The sequence below is a fragment of the Brienomyrus brachyistius genome, chromosome 22, assembly GCF_023856365.1.
Source record: "Brienomyrus brachyistius isolate T26 chromosome 22, BBRACH_0.4, whole genome shotgun sequence".
In the NCBI taxonomy this organism is placed as follows: domain Eukaryota; kingdom Metazoa; phylum Chordata; class Actinopteri; order Osteoglossiformes; family Mormyridae; genus Brienomyrus; species Brienomyrus brachyistius.
The window spans coordinates 10,519,335-10,536,153 of record NC_064554.1 but is presented as its reverse complement, the minus strand read 5'-3'; the positions used below and the strand labels follow the sequence as shown (position 1 = coordinate 10,536,153).

The following is a 16,819-nucleotide window of genomic DNA, read 5'->3' as shown; positions in this document are numbered from 1 at the left end:
CAGTCTTTGTATAAACATTTTTATTTACTCTAAACACTTACATGAACAAAAACGCCATATAAACATGAAGAGTCTGATGCAGCCATAAGCTAAAACTGCCTCTGATATTTGATTCATGGTGGCTGTTTATTCTGCAGAACATACTCAAGGCAGCAAAAAACGCTATCATATATAACATGCTGTATACGAGACCTGCATCAGCGGCTGGAAAGACCTAGAGACTAGAGTAATTATAGAAAGTATAAAAGTTTAATTTTACAGCAGTTGAAATACTGACATTAAAGAGCAAGTTGTACATCATTAAAACCATGGAAAATACAAAGACTGATGGAATAGACCCAGATGGGTGGGGGGGGGGATCTAAGGGGGGGGGGGAGGAACCAAATCTCAGACTTCCAAAGGAACTTAGAACTGTGTGTGGAGCCATAGCACTATGCCAGGTTAGTCACACCTAGAGACCCCCCCCCCCCACAAACTCCCAAATAGACAATCTGAATTGTTCTGAGCTTGTGTGACAATTTCGTAGCTCAGCCAGCAGAAAAACAGCCAGAGCCAACAAAACGTCAAGGGAAGAGCTTGTAGGGCGAGCAGGTAAAGACAGTAAATGGCACAAAATGCATTTAAGGTTCAAATCAGTCCTGCTGGAGATGTCTGGGGCATTTTTAGTTTTTTTGTTTTGACAAAAGAAAAAAACACAAAAAAAAAAAAAAAAAATCCTGGTCAAATCAACTCCTTTAAGTCAGTCTTCAGGCCTACGGCGAAAATTTTTTGGCTTGCGCTCGAACCCTTTTCTCATATTCTACTCTGTTTTGGCTAAAATAGAGGGGAGAGAGGCATTAGAAAACCAGGCACATTCAGCAGATACTGTACAATACTAATTACAAGCAAATTCCATCTCAGAAGCTTCTTTTAATACACCGAACACGGCTTCTTGATTCACACTTACCAGTAAATGGTGTAGGCCTCAGCCTGAGCAGGATCCTGAATGTTCGGCTCATTCAGAAGCTCCTGGATTCCTAACAAAATCTATAGGGCGGGACGGAGTATAGAACGTGCACAAAGTCGTCAACATAAGCAAACCAGTGAGCATACTGCCCTCTACAGTGTGTATCGCGTCTCTGCAGAGACGCCTGATTAATTAGGCGACTATGGTAATACTGCAGCCCAAGAGACAAAAAGGGATCGGAGACAGACGCAGGCGGAATATCAGTTAAAGATTCAAACAAAACGCCATTCATGGGTGTGACGCGGACAGCCGTCCTCTGCGTACCTGCTTGATGGTGATTGCGGGCCTCCAGTCTTTATCCTCCTCTAAGATGGATAAGCAGACTGTTCCGGATGGATATACGTTTGGGTGGAAGAGCGGGGGCTCGAATTTACCTGTAAAGTAACAACGGAATTTAGGATCAGTCAGAGGCTGCAAATTTATTAGCGACAAAACAAAAAGTTTCACTTACATTTGGGTGGGGAGGAAGGATAGTCATCCTTGAAGAGCATTCGGAGTTTAAACAAGCCTCCTTCCCAGGGGGTCTAGAGTGGGGAACGGAGACCAAGAGAAGACATAACTCACCTCATCACACCCAAGCCTAAACAGGTGCATGAATCACGCGGGTAAACAGGAAGTCTCAATGGTGCTTTCCCACTGCCACCAAGAAGCGAGCCATACCGCCAAAGGTCAGCCTTCCCCTGGAAAGTATGAGCCGTACCCAAGTTGTGCCCACCCTGACATGGCCCTGCTTACCAGCAGGGCGAAAGCGTGACCAAACCCATCTACCCATGGCAAGTGGGTAAACCAATAAAATAATTTATCCAAGGCACCACATATGAATAATTTCGTGAATGTAATCTGCATTCCAGCAACTTAGAAATGGATTGTATTGTTCCTTCATGCTAAACTAACAATTATATATTCATCCACTTGGCCTGCCAGTTCATGTCACTTGCCATACCCATCTGCATCACCATCTAACTGGTACCAGTATTCTGCGCATGGATTACCTGAAGGAAAAGTGTACATTCTATATATGTATTAGTAGTACTACACATCGCGATGTATTGGTGCATTCCTGATATCCTGAAAATGTCCAATTTCCTACTCATGACATACTATAGAACAGCTAAAACAGAATGGATTCGTAATGCAAATTTACACAAGCGAACGCTAATTCTGCTAGTGTTTGATACTGCACAACATGGCGATTCTCACAGATGTGCTGTAAAATTAGGAAATCCTCATGCTTCACTGTGTGCTGTACGCCGGGTGAACAGTAAATAAGCTTCTCTTCGGTTTTATGTCACTGCCGTTCTCTGAAAACAAACAGCGTCTTTATTGGGTGGACCCTTCTGCAGTGGAAAAACGCAAGTGAGTTGGAACTGTGTTGAGACTGATCTCTTCGGGGTGAGGTTTGGGTACGGCCCGGTTCCCTCATGCCAGTGGAAATGCGCCACAAGCCTGAGCCGGGCAGCAGTAACGCACAGATACGGAAAACTGCAGGTCCAAAACCACAGAGACCTTCTACACATCCAGCCAGCGCAAACAACAGCATCATATGAGATACGGGTAATCAGCCTCACCCCTTTCTTTCCAGGAATGGCACACTCCCAGTTCATGAGATTCATTGTCCCGTCTGGATTTTTTGTCGGCACAGCAACGAAGCCCTGAATTTAGAGCAAAAATATACAAAGATATTTCACGTGAAGGGATGTGCAAGAGCATGTTCAAAGTTATAAACATTAGCAGACAAACGTCCGAACTCACAAATGGGTGATCTTTCCGCCAGGCCTTTCGCTCCTGTGCGAGGCGGCTAAGAGCTATGCCAGACATGACTGGTCGATCCCTGGGAGGAAGGAGTGACAATATAAATGAAACTGCATTGAAATCATTAAACAATGGAGAAGAACTCCATATTCACAGTTACGCAAAATAAAGATCTATACATAAAGATCTATGCAGTCAAACCCATAACCGTGAGCCATACATCATTCACGATACCCGTAAATTTTTTTTGGCTGGGAAAGAAAAAAGAAAAAAAAAAAAAAAAAGAAAAAAACCATGATATGCTAATTTCACAGCGTAAAGACATCAGACCATTACACAGCAGATTAACTTCGCACTGCACGCGAGCGTAAAGTTGTGATGGTGAAGGCAACCATGGCTGGAAGCGGTGCTGCTGAAAGTCTTTTTTCCCTCCTCTTTTCAAAACATCAATTGTCCGAAGTATTCAACTTAAAATTAGATTAAAATTGGCAAAAAAGTAAACCATGTCACCCTTATTTGTTTTACCTGCATGGGGGGCGTGTAGTACTGCCCTCACCTGAAGATGGCTATTTGCAATATAAATAGCTGCACTTCCACCATTGTTTACTATGTATTTTTATAATGTGTTCCAAACTGCATTTTGCAATGTCTACACTTTGATGTTAGCATTAAATTTAATTTTAGTGTAATTTAAAACAAACAAGAAATAATTTGCCATGAATTAAGTGTGATATTTAAAGAAATGTGTCAATGCCCCAGTCACTGGAAGTGTATTCCCTACACTTAAAGGCAACATTTTCTGTTGTTACTCAAAGCTTTTGAGCATAAATGTATTTATTTCATTTTATTTTTTTTTTTTAATAAAAACTGCACTTTATATTCTGTGGGGGGGATTTGTTTTGTTATACTATTTATGTTTTACAGACTTTTTCAATCCAAAGAAGAGGGAGAATTTATTTTACTTTAAGATTAAATACTTTACTAAAAGTTATTGCACTAAAAAAAACGAACCTGTGTAATATATTTAAGTTTACAGAATATTTTAAGGTAACCTGTTATGTTTATGCAGTCAAATGATTAACAAGCATTTTTTCTGTATTTTGTTATATCGACAAATTTATCGTTATCAGAATACTCTGAAATATCATACATACATACATACATATATACACACACATATATACACACATACATATACATATATACACACATACATATACATATATACACACACACATATACACATATATACACATATACATATACACACATATATACACATATACATATACATATACACACATATACATATACATATACACACATATACATATACACACATATACATATACACACATATACATATACATATATACATATATATATATACATATACATACATATACATACATATATATATATATACACATATATATATCATCCGTATCACCTACCCCTACCTCAAGCTCCTGATCAGAAGCATTAAGCAAAAAGATTGATATCCAGCGTATATTGAGGTTATTGCCACAAGATGTACTACAGTAAGGAAAGTCAACTGATTTCTGCAATTCAAACTGGCCAGTGAAACATGCTTCAGAATATACTAGCATTTTCACCAATATAGTAATTTTACTACAAAGATTAAACAAGTCGTGCAGCTGGTAGCACTGTTACATTGAATTTTAATGCCATGCCGGCCAATTGGGCCAAATTCATGGTGAGTGTACATAGATATTTAAAAACAGACTGAATCACCCAAGAGTTTATAAACAGCAAAATATTACACAATTAAACATCATACACACACACACACACACACACACACACACACACACACACACACACAATTACAGCCACCACTTACTGTACGGTAGGCCGGTACAAATACATTGTGATGGATTCAGGGTAAAGCTCATTAACATTTACAAAGGAAGGGCTACTAGATGATCTTTGAGCTCCTACGCTCTTGGCAACTAACCAGATAGCTCCCGTTATTTTAACTTGGCTTCGAGATGCACAACATATTGGGATCCGGCAATACTAGTTAAAAGAAATATATACATCTACATTAGTCTGGCATATCAATAGGGGCTGATATTTAAAAACCTTATCAATATTGAAAGCTAGCGGCCCCATAGTAAAGACAACTACTGAAAGAGAGAGGACTGCAATAGATGATCAGCCATTTTCCGCCCGCAGTGTAGCATGAGGAATTTCCTGACCTCATTCACCACTGACACCTCCAAGTAGTGGCCAATGATATATTAATAAATCATTAATGTAGCCCACAGACCAATCTTTAGGTTTTACACAGAATAAAGAGAGCTGCAACGTCATTCCACTAATCTGTGATGGCAGTGCACCCCCCCATCGAATGGCTGCTCTTTGAAGATAAGGGTCTAGAACAGGCAGTACAGGACCTGCTGGGGTCCCTGGAGAAACTGCTCGGGGTCTGTGAATCACTGTGTAATGACAAACCAATTTTATTATTTAAACCAGTAATAAGTCAAACCACTGATTAAGGCTGCAACGATTCATCAGCTCGAATGACTCGCAAATTCTTTGCGTCGAAGCTTCGTTTAATCCACACGACTATGTACTGTTCAGGGACCATTACTGTCGCACCGTGTGCTTGCGTTGCATTACGTGTAGCAGAGCGTTGGAAAAACAGAGTGGCGACACTCCCATGGGGACCCATTGTCAAAATGGCAAAGAAATTTCTGGTGAAAATCCGGGTCATGGGGACGGTGAACAGCTCCAAACGTTGACATTCACGCCATAGAATCATGTTCATTTCGTTGCTTACCAAGCACTTTAAGCTGTATGTTGATAAAACAAACATTTTTATTTAATACATAATTCCTTAATTAAGAAACTAAGTTTTACCATGTTACATACGAAAATAGTAACTGCTAGCTTACTGTAGGACCGGCGATTGAGATGTAAAGTTAAATTTGTTTAGACTGTTTGGGCAAGATGTATTCAGTAAAGTTCTGCAGAGTTACGGTTATTTATAGCTTAGCTTAACATAGCCTGTATATGCTGAGTCACTAAAAGTGCTTCTTGAAAGTCCAATGAACACGAGTTCATATTTTTTTGTACATAAATGCACTAAAAGGGTTTAGTCCGACACAGATGTATGCAGTTCAATTAAAAATGTTTCTAAAAAGCCAATGAGTTGTTCATTTTAAGACCAGACTTTTTCCCTGTCTTGAATAGCCACTATAGCTCTTTAATAAGGCAAAGTATTCCTTATCCAATTAAATTGATGGAATAATCAATAGAATACTTGATCTAAATAACCCATACCTGCAGCCCTACCACTGATAATCCTTGTAACCTGCTCTATGAATTAGACACTTGTTTGGTTGTCGCCCAGACGCCATTCAACTGAAATGTTATTGTACAGACGCCTCGCAAGGACAATAGACACTAATGCAACGTAAACCAAACACACACTACATTAATGAACACACAGCCAACAGTGCCGATTCCAGTTACCTGAACCATATATCCAGCTTTCCTCTCTGGCCTGACAGGTTTAAGACCCCTGCTTTAATGCATTACTTTTGTTTTCCAGCACAGTTCACTTTTGACAATTTCACACTGACATGTTCAAACAGTCCAATAAACAATTTACATCTACAAGTTAAGAGTTAGTAGTAATCAGAATTACATGATTATTTGAAACGATGGCAGAAATCTAGACATTTCCAATGTACTGAATTGTTCCCTCAATAATTACAATCGCACTGCCTTAGGGCCGACGATTTACACCTCAACTGTAAGGCTTGGAGATCCGTGCATGCAAGTTAACCATGCAAAAGCGGCAGCAGGAGTTCAGAAAACTCATGCAGTGCTCATTTTCCTTCTTTGTTGGACTCAGTGCGGCATATTGAGAAATTTAACAAAACTGAGGAAGAATGCAAACAAGATATGGATTTTTCTCCCACTATTCTGCCATTCTTGAAAAAACTTGCATGACGAATCTGGCATTGCCAACCATTAAATGAGAAAACTCACCACTCAAACGTTCGATTAATCACCGAGCAACTGGCTGTTCCTCAAAATCAGATCCCACCTCTGAGACATATGGTTGGACGCCTAAACGCTCCACGTTTCACCTCACCTGTAGTGATCTGTTGGCTCTGTGTGAGCCACTGCAGTGCCTCCCTGTAAACCAGCCGATCAGAGTAGAGCTCATGAACATATTAATGAACCCAGCAAATAATGGAACACAGCCCGTTTCATTCTAGGGTCAAATTAGTCAAGTCAAATGGGACCTTGTCATGCTAACCATGGACAAGTATACCATGGTACGAGATGTCATTCCCCCAAGACCATGGTGCAATGCAAGACACACGGGTACATACAGTTATGGAGGTAAGGGGGACACATAATACACGACAGGAGGGCAGACACAAAGTATATGTATGAATAGAGTGTACATAACAGCAGTAGGAATGTAGCAGCAGAATATGACTATGGTACATAAGGTATGTAGTATTAAAATGATGTACATTTACTAAGTTAGCAGTATATTAAACTGTTGCAAATTGGCCTGTAAAAACCACTTGTGGATACTGACCAGACCTAGTTCACCTATTTGGACTTCAGAGAACAAATTTGAAAAAATAAAATTGATTCTATAGCACATTTTAGCACCAACTGGGCAAAGTTACATCAGGATCCTGACAGACAAAAGCTTTAAGACAAAAGCAGCTGCATTTGAAGAGTGCATCTATGAAGCAGCACTGGTGATCCTTTCCCTCTTGAAAAAGTATAGCCTAGTATTTCACACAGGGTTTCCAGGAAGCATTTCTTCACAAGAATCAGTAAACTCTGGAGAGAGAAGACTGAAAAGTTGAAGGGGACTCAATAAGCACAGCCTTAATGTCAACAAACTAATCAATCATTCAAAATGAATTCAGCATACAATTAACCCTGCTACATAAGGATTCTGTGCATATCATCTCCCATTGCAGAGACAGTATATCAATGGTGGAGATGTTTCAACAGAAAATACGCGTGCCAATAACCATCAGTCATTACACCTATTCAAAAGGCATATCACACTGGTGCAATCCACTCAAGTCTGGCACAGTCAACCTGAAGCACCCTATACACAGAGTACAGATTAACTTTGGCCCAAAGAATAAAACTAGTTACCAAAACTACTGCAAAAGCTAAAAAAGTGCTATGAAATGAACAGACCGGTTAAAACCAGAATGCTCGTTCAAGCATGCAGGCACGCATCTTTGATATACTGTAAAAGCAGATCTCAAACAGAAATGCAATTTTTGCCGCTTCTCCGTAAATGTTCACTGGCCCATGAAGCGATCTCAGTTCAGACCACAAACCAGTTACAGTATACTGGCCCTGCAGCCTACATTAAAAAATACACGTCTTTGGATTCAATGTTTAACCCATTCAAGGCGGCCAGGGAAAAAGCCATTTAAAATTCAGCCAATACCAGATAAAAAAAAAATTCAGCTAATGTAACATTTTATTGGGCTGTATGGAGGTGTTGAAAGCTTAATTAGTACTTTAGGGGTACAATGAAGCCTTGGTGTTACTCATTGGGGGGGCGGGTGAGACATCCCACCCAATTCAGAAATCAGTAGTGTTCGTTCCACCCAACATTTTCCAGGATCTTACTTTTAAAAATATTAATTTGGTCAGAAGAAATGGGTTCTCATCTAACCTCCTGACTAAGGGGGAAATACTTTTAACTGATGATTTCAGCTGCACACGTCTAAAGGGCTACAGCAACATTTATCAATGACCCAGAACAAGCAGCGCTGAAAGACTGTGGGGATAGTGACATGGTCAGTGCTACACGAGATCAGTCGGAGGGATGCTCTAAACTCTACGCTGCTGTGATTGGTTGCTTAGCTGTTAGCCTCCAACGTCAGCTGATGCCTTTTGAAAAGGTCGTGCGGCAGCTGTTAGGTCCATCCTTTAGTTAGAGTAGATGTGCTACCTCTAGTAGTATTGAAACAGACTGAAAACCTGTATTGCAATGTCAAGGATGCTCTAGCAATGCTCTTACAAGCAATACTGTGTGAAACACCCATTATGTAGTTCACAAACAGAATTTGACAATATACACATGGTTCAGTTGTGAACTTGGCCAAGTTGCTTGTTTGTTTTGTCAAAATGCCTTGCTGCTGACAGGTAGGCTATGCATAGGTACATTAAACAAGGTCATACAGGTTAGAGTATGGATATGACTCAATCACTTAACAGATCAGCGCCCCCTATTTCCCTATTATTGAAAACACAGTGATGTCCTTGCAATGATAGGTCCTTTAGATGCATCTTTAAAAAGTGCATAAAACTTACTCATACAACATGGCAGCTAAAATTCCTTCCTGAATCACTGGACTGACATTAAAATTTACTGAAATGTCTGTCCTGAACAATAGTTGCTGCAACCCCCTTATCCTACCTCAACCGGAGGGAATAACTGCAGCAGCCAGCTGGAAAGCATGAAGTGTGTTTTATTCCCAACTTCTTGAAATTACTCAAACGCTGCCAGGTAGCATCTGGCCAGATTAGCCCAGTGTGATCTCGCTTTCCAATTCCTCAGTCCCCAGGGGCATGCTTGTGAACACATCCCAAGAGAGGCAAGTCTTAAGTGCAGAACAAAGCATTTTAAACATAGGGCTTGCTAAGACATTGTGGCGTCCTGCTATACATCACCCACCTTGTACAACCAGGTGGAGCCGCAGAAGTATAACATTATTTAAATAACACTGACAACTGAACAGCATGTGTAAATATCAAAAGATGGGCACGACTGAAGTCGCTTATTTCACTTAAGCTGTCAGCAGTCTTATAATCTGCTCTAGAAAAAACACCCCATCTGGTGTGGACAGTTACTCAGACCAAATGTCTTCAGCATCCCCTGAAGTCTTGGATAACTTCTCCTTACTTCCCATATGACGCAGAAAGCATATAAAGGCAAAACAAGACCATACCTCATACCTGTTAATATTATCCCTTTCAGAAAAGCTACCCTTATTAAAAGGAAACCACAAGATCATTAGGAGGCCATATTCAGGACCCTGAAAAGTACCAGGAGACATTTATTGTCATATGTGGTCTGACCCAATCACAAATGCAACTCCAAGAATGCATACAACCTGACAGGTGAAACAGGTGGCAATTTAAATATGTTTGATAAAATTGTTTCTGCAAATTTCCACAGAAAATTACTAATGCAGTCATCAACAAAACTGAGAAGAATGTGCTGCGGTGGAACAAACCTTAATGGGGCTATTTAAACCAGGGGATCCCAACTGGGGGTCCACAAATGTGTGTGTGTGTGTGGGGTGGAGTCGCACAATATATCATTGAACATATCCAACCCATTACAGAAATTATGGAGATAAGTGCATTGTACGGTCAAGCCATTTTCCATGGTGGACGACGAGGGATGTCGGCGGCTCATTCACCACTCGGAGGTCTCAAAGTACTTTCCCTCAAGGGTGTTTTAAATTGGCACACGATAAGATTTTAATTCATTAATGAATCTAGCCCACAGATTGTTTATTATGTGAAAAAACAAAATGATCAATTTCCAGGTCAACAAGAGGCTCGGACGTCAGCCAGTTATCCGTAATATTTGCCAAAAATACCAGTTATCAGTATTGTTCATTGGTGAGTGGCACCTCCCCCCACCAACCGCAACGCAGAGACACATATTGCGAATTATCCAGACATTGACATTATCCTCCTGACTACACAACGGAGAGAAACTTGTGTGAAATTCTGTAAGAGATAAGAGACCCTGAACTCTGGTGAATTTTCATTTGGGTGGTGGAGGTTTCTGAAACATTGAACTTGCCTGATTTAAATACTCACACAACTAACTATCATACTCCCCCCAAGGTATTAACTAGTTAATGGTTTAATACCAAACTTATCAATGTAAAGGGTGGACAGTGTCAAGACCTACTGGTCTTCATTCAGATTTCAAATAGTATATTATATTATATTGTATTATAGTTTCCCCACACAACACTAGTATGTTACATTATATACTACTGTTATATTAAGATGCTAAATGCACATCAACATGAGACGAGCAAGGATCTGGAAAACAAAGCCTAGTCAGGTAACCACAAACAAGATCATTCTTCATACTATCAAATTTCTGGGGGTTTTCCTCTATTACCCCATCCACTGCTGATTTGCGCCATGGCAGGAAATTACCCCCATCTGAATTAGAGCTTCAATCTAACAGACAACAAAAAGGGGGAGAGTGTAAAAAATGGGTACACTCGAAGAGTTTTGGTCACCTAGGTTACTTGCTATGGTCTCACCAGGTGCTGAAAGCCTTTACACAAGCGCCTCCCACCAAGCATGCATTTAGTGTCTCGAGTCATGGCCTGTGTGCCGGTATGACTCCACTCATCTTGTCCTTCCCAGGGTGCTACAGAAATTACACAGCATTACAAAGCCAGCTAGCTTCATGGCTGCTTTACCAGTGTTTCCAACCAGGGAATCTACCAGACTGGCTTTTTCTTTAGGTAGCAAGTCAATAAAATTTTCAATGAAAATTAAGCAAAAATATAGATTTACATGTCATCTGGAAGTCTGCTGTGACCGAGCGCCAACATTTTCTGCAGAATTAATCTTTAGTAAATCCACTTATAGCTAGACGGCAGAAAGTCCAAAACATACAACCCACAAAATGAGCAGCTCGTACAACATCAAACTCCACATGAAGTTGTACGTCTGTCTTGTGTGCCAGTTTATATAATGCACACTGCAACACGGATTGTGCAGGGCGGCAGGGCTCATGGACAGTTCCGGCGTTGGATTCAAACTGCCTGAAAACAGTAGATCTATGATCTACTTAGAATTTACAGTGATATAACCCATGTTGCCGTCACCTGACAGACAAATAATCGAAGCATAAGCAAATGTTCAAACACAAAATAAGGATCCACCTTTTCCAGCTCAATATTTTCTCATTTCTCCAGTCCTTGTGCACAGAGAAATCCCTGCATATTAAATTTCACAAGAACCATGAGACAAGATTAAGTGTTCAAGAAACGTGCATGTGACATCAGGTTTGCAGCATGAAGGTTCTGAATTGAAAGGTTCAAAAGACCCTAGACCCATCATAAATGAAAAGTCCCAAGAACATCCCTGCAGTCACACACTACTGAAAAGACCATTACACTTTTAACCAGCACTGGTTACAGCTTCATAACGTGGGCTCCGAAAAGTGAGGTTGTCAAAAAGCAGCACATGATTAAGAAATGCAGTTTAGGTCAAGACAGCCAGTATTTGAGTGCCTAGCAACAGTGTTCTGTCACTGCGCATAACACCTCGGGGATATCATCACAGTTTCAAAACCAAATAGCTTAACTTAAATCCTCCAAATAAACCAATAGTCCCATTCGACTAGAGGAGGGGGAAATTATGGGTAGAGAACACCGTTTTACGTATTTGTTTACGTCTTATGGGAGTTCGTCAGAAATTTCCTCAGCTCGGAAGAGCGCGGATGTTTAAACGCAAGTTCAGGCGATCAGATCTACGAAGCAAGATGGTTTATTTTTACAAGGCTAAAAAGAAAGACAATACAACTGGGGCAGTGATAACTGCATTACGGTTTCCAGTTAGCCTTATGGTGGTTAAATAGCAACAACTACCAAGGGTTAAAGCGCTGAGGAAGGAAAGCGCAACTCACAAAATGTCATCGTGGTAATACTACGGTACGCAGATGCGATACTGGCCAGGAGACACACAAGGCCGGCTCCCCGCGGCGAGGCACTTCTGCCGGCTAATGGAGGGATCCTGGCCGCTCCACATCGGCGCGCCGTAGGGAGGGGGGTTGTCGCAAATGACCATGTGGAAATGCGCACAGCTAGCGCCCCCCCGGCGTTAATTTCTTGCCTAAGTCGGCTTTAGCGTTTATATTTCGTAAAGACGAAGTCCGCATACATTTAATAGCCCAAGGTGGGCAGGCAGGACGGCAAAACGGTGCCCTACGGAGTCGCACTCATTGTCATTTTACGAGCGAGCGGCAGCGGCCGGCGGACTAGCTAGCGCCGAAACCAGCAACAAAAAGGGCGCAAACTCACGGCGGCGACACACTTCGGTGAGAGTCTCTACGGCAGATTTACCGTGCGGCTAAAGGCTTCTTACCTTCAGTAAAATTAAAATTGTCGAACGTTTCCCCCCCTCTAAACGGTTTTCTGATTGGCGGCAGCCGTACCGAACTCGGGACAGAACCTTGCGAAGTTTCCCTCCTGAGGAAAAAAAAAAAAACACCGAATTTCTCCAAGGCTAAATAGGACCGGTTGGTCACCTGTGTTCGCCTGAGAAGAACTGACAGTAATATTGAGCAAAAACCTGTTTCTATTATAAGACATTTTATTCGACTTTTATCTATAACCGATTTTACCCTAATGTATCAATAGAATATCAAAATATACTTTATTTGATTGAATAATGACAAAATATAATTTAATGTGTATCGATCTTATTACAATTGTCACATAGTAAGGTTACACAGTGAACAATAATAAAAAATAACCATTTTAACGTTTGAAGACACATATGTACGAGCTATGTATCATTTTTACAGGCAAAATTAAGAACAGCTATATATTTAAAGGGACCGCGTTACATTTATTAGGGAATGTCTGTCAAATGTGAACTATAATATATTCCGAAAAATAAACCATTGTTTTCCCATCCATTCCACCCATCCTAGAACTGCTTATTTTCTTACCAGAGCAGGATGGGGTGGTGGGCTAGTGTGGATGCGAGGATGTGTCTCCTTCAGCCATGTACCACTTCAAGAGTTATTTTTATTATAGAAATATGAGTGTTAATTATTCTGACATTTGACCTTTATTTACTCATTGATCACATATATTGTACATTGCCGTAAACCTTTATATATATATATATATATATATATATATATATATATATATATATATATATATATATATATATATGAAGCATGGCCATTGAAAATGATAAAATAATTTCTCAATTTGAACGCTATTTTAAAAATTAAAATCACAATAGGATATAAATGAATGACACACTTGCCAAATAAGTAAAATGATGCTGCCTAAACCAATATATATATATATATATTACCAGTGTGCACATTTTATAATTACTGCCAGACAGGAGTAAGGTAACAGGACATCCCCTGTAAATTAGAGGTGCTAGCCCTATGTCATCACATATGAACAATGAAGGCATTCTTCATCACAAAAATCAGAGAGATGAGTTTTGGTTCTTGAAAAAAAACATGTAATCTAAAACCAAAACATTTTAACCAGGCTTGGACATCACATCCAAATATAAATCAATTTCAGGCAAAATCTGAGTTTTTTTGTGTCTCTGTGTCTGAGTAAGCGGCATTTAGGTCATTCATTAAATAATGTGCACTAAAAAATAAAATAAAAATAAGAGAAAGACATTGGCGCTGTAATTTGCACAAATCTAAGGAGGAGGATGCTTAGGATCTGTGGGAGTATAAACCACAAATATATATAAATATAAAAATGTTAATGTTTAAGAATCTGCAAAGAATGCATCCCTGCTGGAACATGAAAAGAACCAAACATGAATCAAGAAAAGCTGTGTGTTGTAAAGATAGGTCACTTACAAGCCGAATTAGTGTTTATTAGCAAAGTTCAGTTTATTGGTCTTGGATACTTTTAGTCATGTAAACACACCATTTACTATTGGACAACTAAGAAGAAATGGTGTGGCTTTCAAAGTTAGAAAGTAGAAAGGAAAGAATGTAACTCAGTACAAAACTGTGATTGAACTTCTAATTTCTTTTTCAATTTGTTCAAGGGACATATAATTTGTGTGCTATTAATATAAACAAAATATGCATCCAGCTTCTATCCGCTTGTCCAGTACAGGGTCCCGGAGGTTCCGGAGCCTGTCCTTAGCACCACGGGTCGTAGGGCAGGGTGCAGATCTTTGGACTGTAGGAGGAGAGCAGGACACCTGCAGGAAAGCCATGTGACAAAGGGAGGAGTTGCCGATTCCACACATAGAGCAGGAACTGGGTTCAAAGCCCCAACTTTGGAGGTGTGAGACCACCGGGCTTCTCCTCTAAAAGGCATAAAGAGATAAAGACTCGAATCACCTTAGAACTTCTACAGATATCTCTAGAACAGCTAGGTGTTGGAGAAGTTGGGCAGTAACCAAATATGCTTACAGTAATTTCCTACAGGGGGTGGCATGGTGGTGCAGTGATTAGCACTGTCGCCTCACACCTCTGGGACCCAGGTTCAAGTCTCTGCCTGGGTTACATGTGTGTGGAGTTTGCATGTTCTCCCCATGTCGTCGTGGGGTTTCCTCCGGGTACTCCGGTTTCCCCCCACAGTCCAAAAACATGCTGATGCTAATTGGAGTTGCTAAATTGCCCGTAGGTGTGCATGTGTGAGTGAATGGTGTGTGAGTGTGCCCTGCGATGGGCTGGCCCCCCATCCTGGGTTGTCCCCTGCCTCGTGCCCATTGCTTCCGGGATAGGCTCCGGACCCCCCGCGACCCAGTAGGATAAGCGGTTTGGAAAATGGATGGATGGATAGTTTCCTACAAGAATAAAGCCACATAATATGTAATAATCCCACAAACCTGCACATTAGAAGTGGATACAGAGAATGGATGCACAGATGGGCTCTAATGACACATCCACTGAGACATGTTTGCGCATTGAAACAGCTAAATGAGCCATACTGTCAGTAATACTGGAAGCCTGTAAGATTTCTTATAAATATTTGAAATTGTGTATATATTATATAGTGGGTTACACCATTGTTTTGTTGCATATTCATGCAGAAGGATAGTTTTGGGAGTTAAACATAGATATTTGCAACGGATTTGTTCTCAGAATATGGTTTTAAAAGGTTTTTATAATAATTCCCACAACAGTTACATGCCGTCTTTAAATTACCCATAGTTCATGTGTCTGTGCCTGTGTATACCGTGATTCTTGTGCAAACAGCAGCAGCAATATATGTAAAGTGCACACATACAAATACACTGTGCAAAATAAAGTGCGCAGGCAGAACCCAGACGAGTAAACATGCCACAAGCAAGTTACATATAAAGTACATAAAACATTCTGAAACAGAATATTACACAACATTTTTACACAAACTACGATTTTCTACATTTGCGTGTCACTCATTTAACATTTAATAAAAATACGCTTAATATTTGTTGCTAAGAAATAAATTTACAGTATGTTCACCATTTGAGTACCTATGCTAGCAAGAAAATGTCACGTCTTTGATTCATCAAAGTAACCTCCTCTAGCAGTTATAACAGCAGAGAAAATTCGAGGTATTCTTCCTACTAGGGACATTAAATACTGCTCCGTTTCGTGGGATGAAGCAGTTAACTCGTGCATTTAAAGAACAGTCTTTCCATGTTATGAAGGAAACTTGTATTATTTGATTTATATTTTAATTTATAGTTGTTTATTCAACTTTCCAAAAAAATCTGCGACTTATGCACCTGTGACGTGCAAAAGCTTTTGACTGCTATTATATATTATAATGTATATAATCATAAAACAGGAAGCTCATTGTAACACTCAACCACTCTGATATTTGAAGCCATGGCTCAATAAAAGAAACAAAAAAAAAAAAAAACGTTTTATAACTGAGCCTCCTCAGGGTCAAGGAAGACATCACACACTAGGGGGCGCCATCACACAAACCAGGCACATACTGTAGCTGAGTGACGGGATTCTGTCTGTCCAACACAGCTGTAGCTCTTTGTGGTTGTTAAAGTTCTTAAAGCACTTGATTGTGGAAACACTGCAGCCATTACAGTTACAGAGAAATGTTACACTAACAGATATTAGCTTTAATCACTTGCTTCAGCTGTCAACAATTCGTAGAAAACTTGAACGACCAAAATGGTGTCTATCCCTTTGTTCTGATCCATGTCTAAACTTGTCTGGAATGTATTATTAAGCACTGCAGTTGTGCTCTGACAGAACTTGTTTCACCGGGCAAAAAAAAAAAAAAAAAAAGACTCGGACACGAAGAG

General features: G+C 40.2%; 1 protein-coding gene across 2 annotated transcripts; it reads right to left on the bottom strand.

The window, feature by feature from the left end:
- Positions 1-13,065, bottom strand: LOC125717750 (SUMO-conjugating enzyme UBC9-B). 2 transcript variants are annotated; one of them, XM_048991000.1, is made up of 7 exons: positions 12,923-13,065; positions 2,759-2,837; positions 2,575-2,658; positions 1,458-1,530; positions 1,271-1,380; positions 947-1,026; positions 1-813 (listed from the first exon to the last, which is right to left on the bottom strand). In XM_048991000.1, the coding sequence occupies exons 2-7, from the start codon at positions 2,822-2,824 to the stop codon at positions 753-755; spliced, it is 474 nt and encodes a 157-aa protein (XP_048846957.1). In that variant the 5' UTR covers positions 2,825-2,837; positions 12,923-13,065; the 3' UTR covers positions 1-752. The 2 variants fall into 2 exon arrangements, with proteins under 2 accessions (XP_048846957.1, XP_048846958.1); XM_048991001.1 differs by having other exon boundaries at positions 12,993-13,050.
- Positions 13,066-16,819: the final 3,754 nt, after the last annotated feature.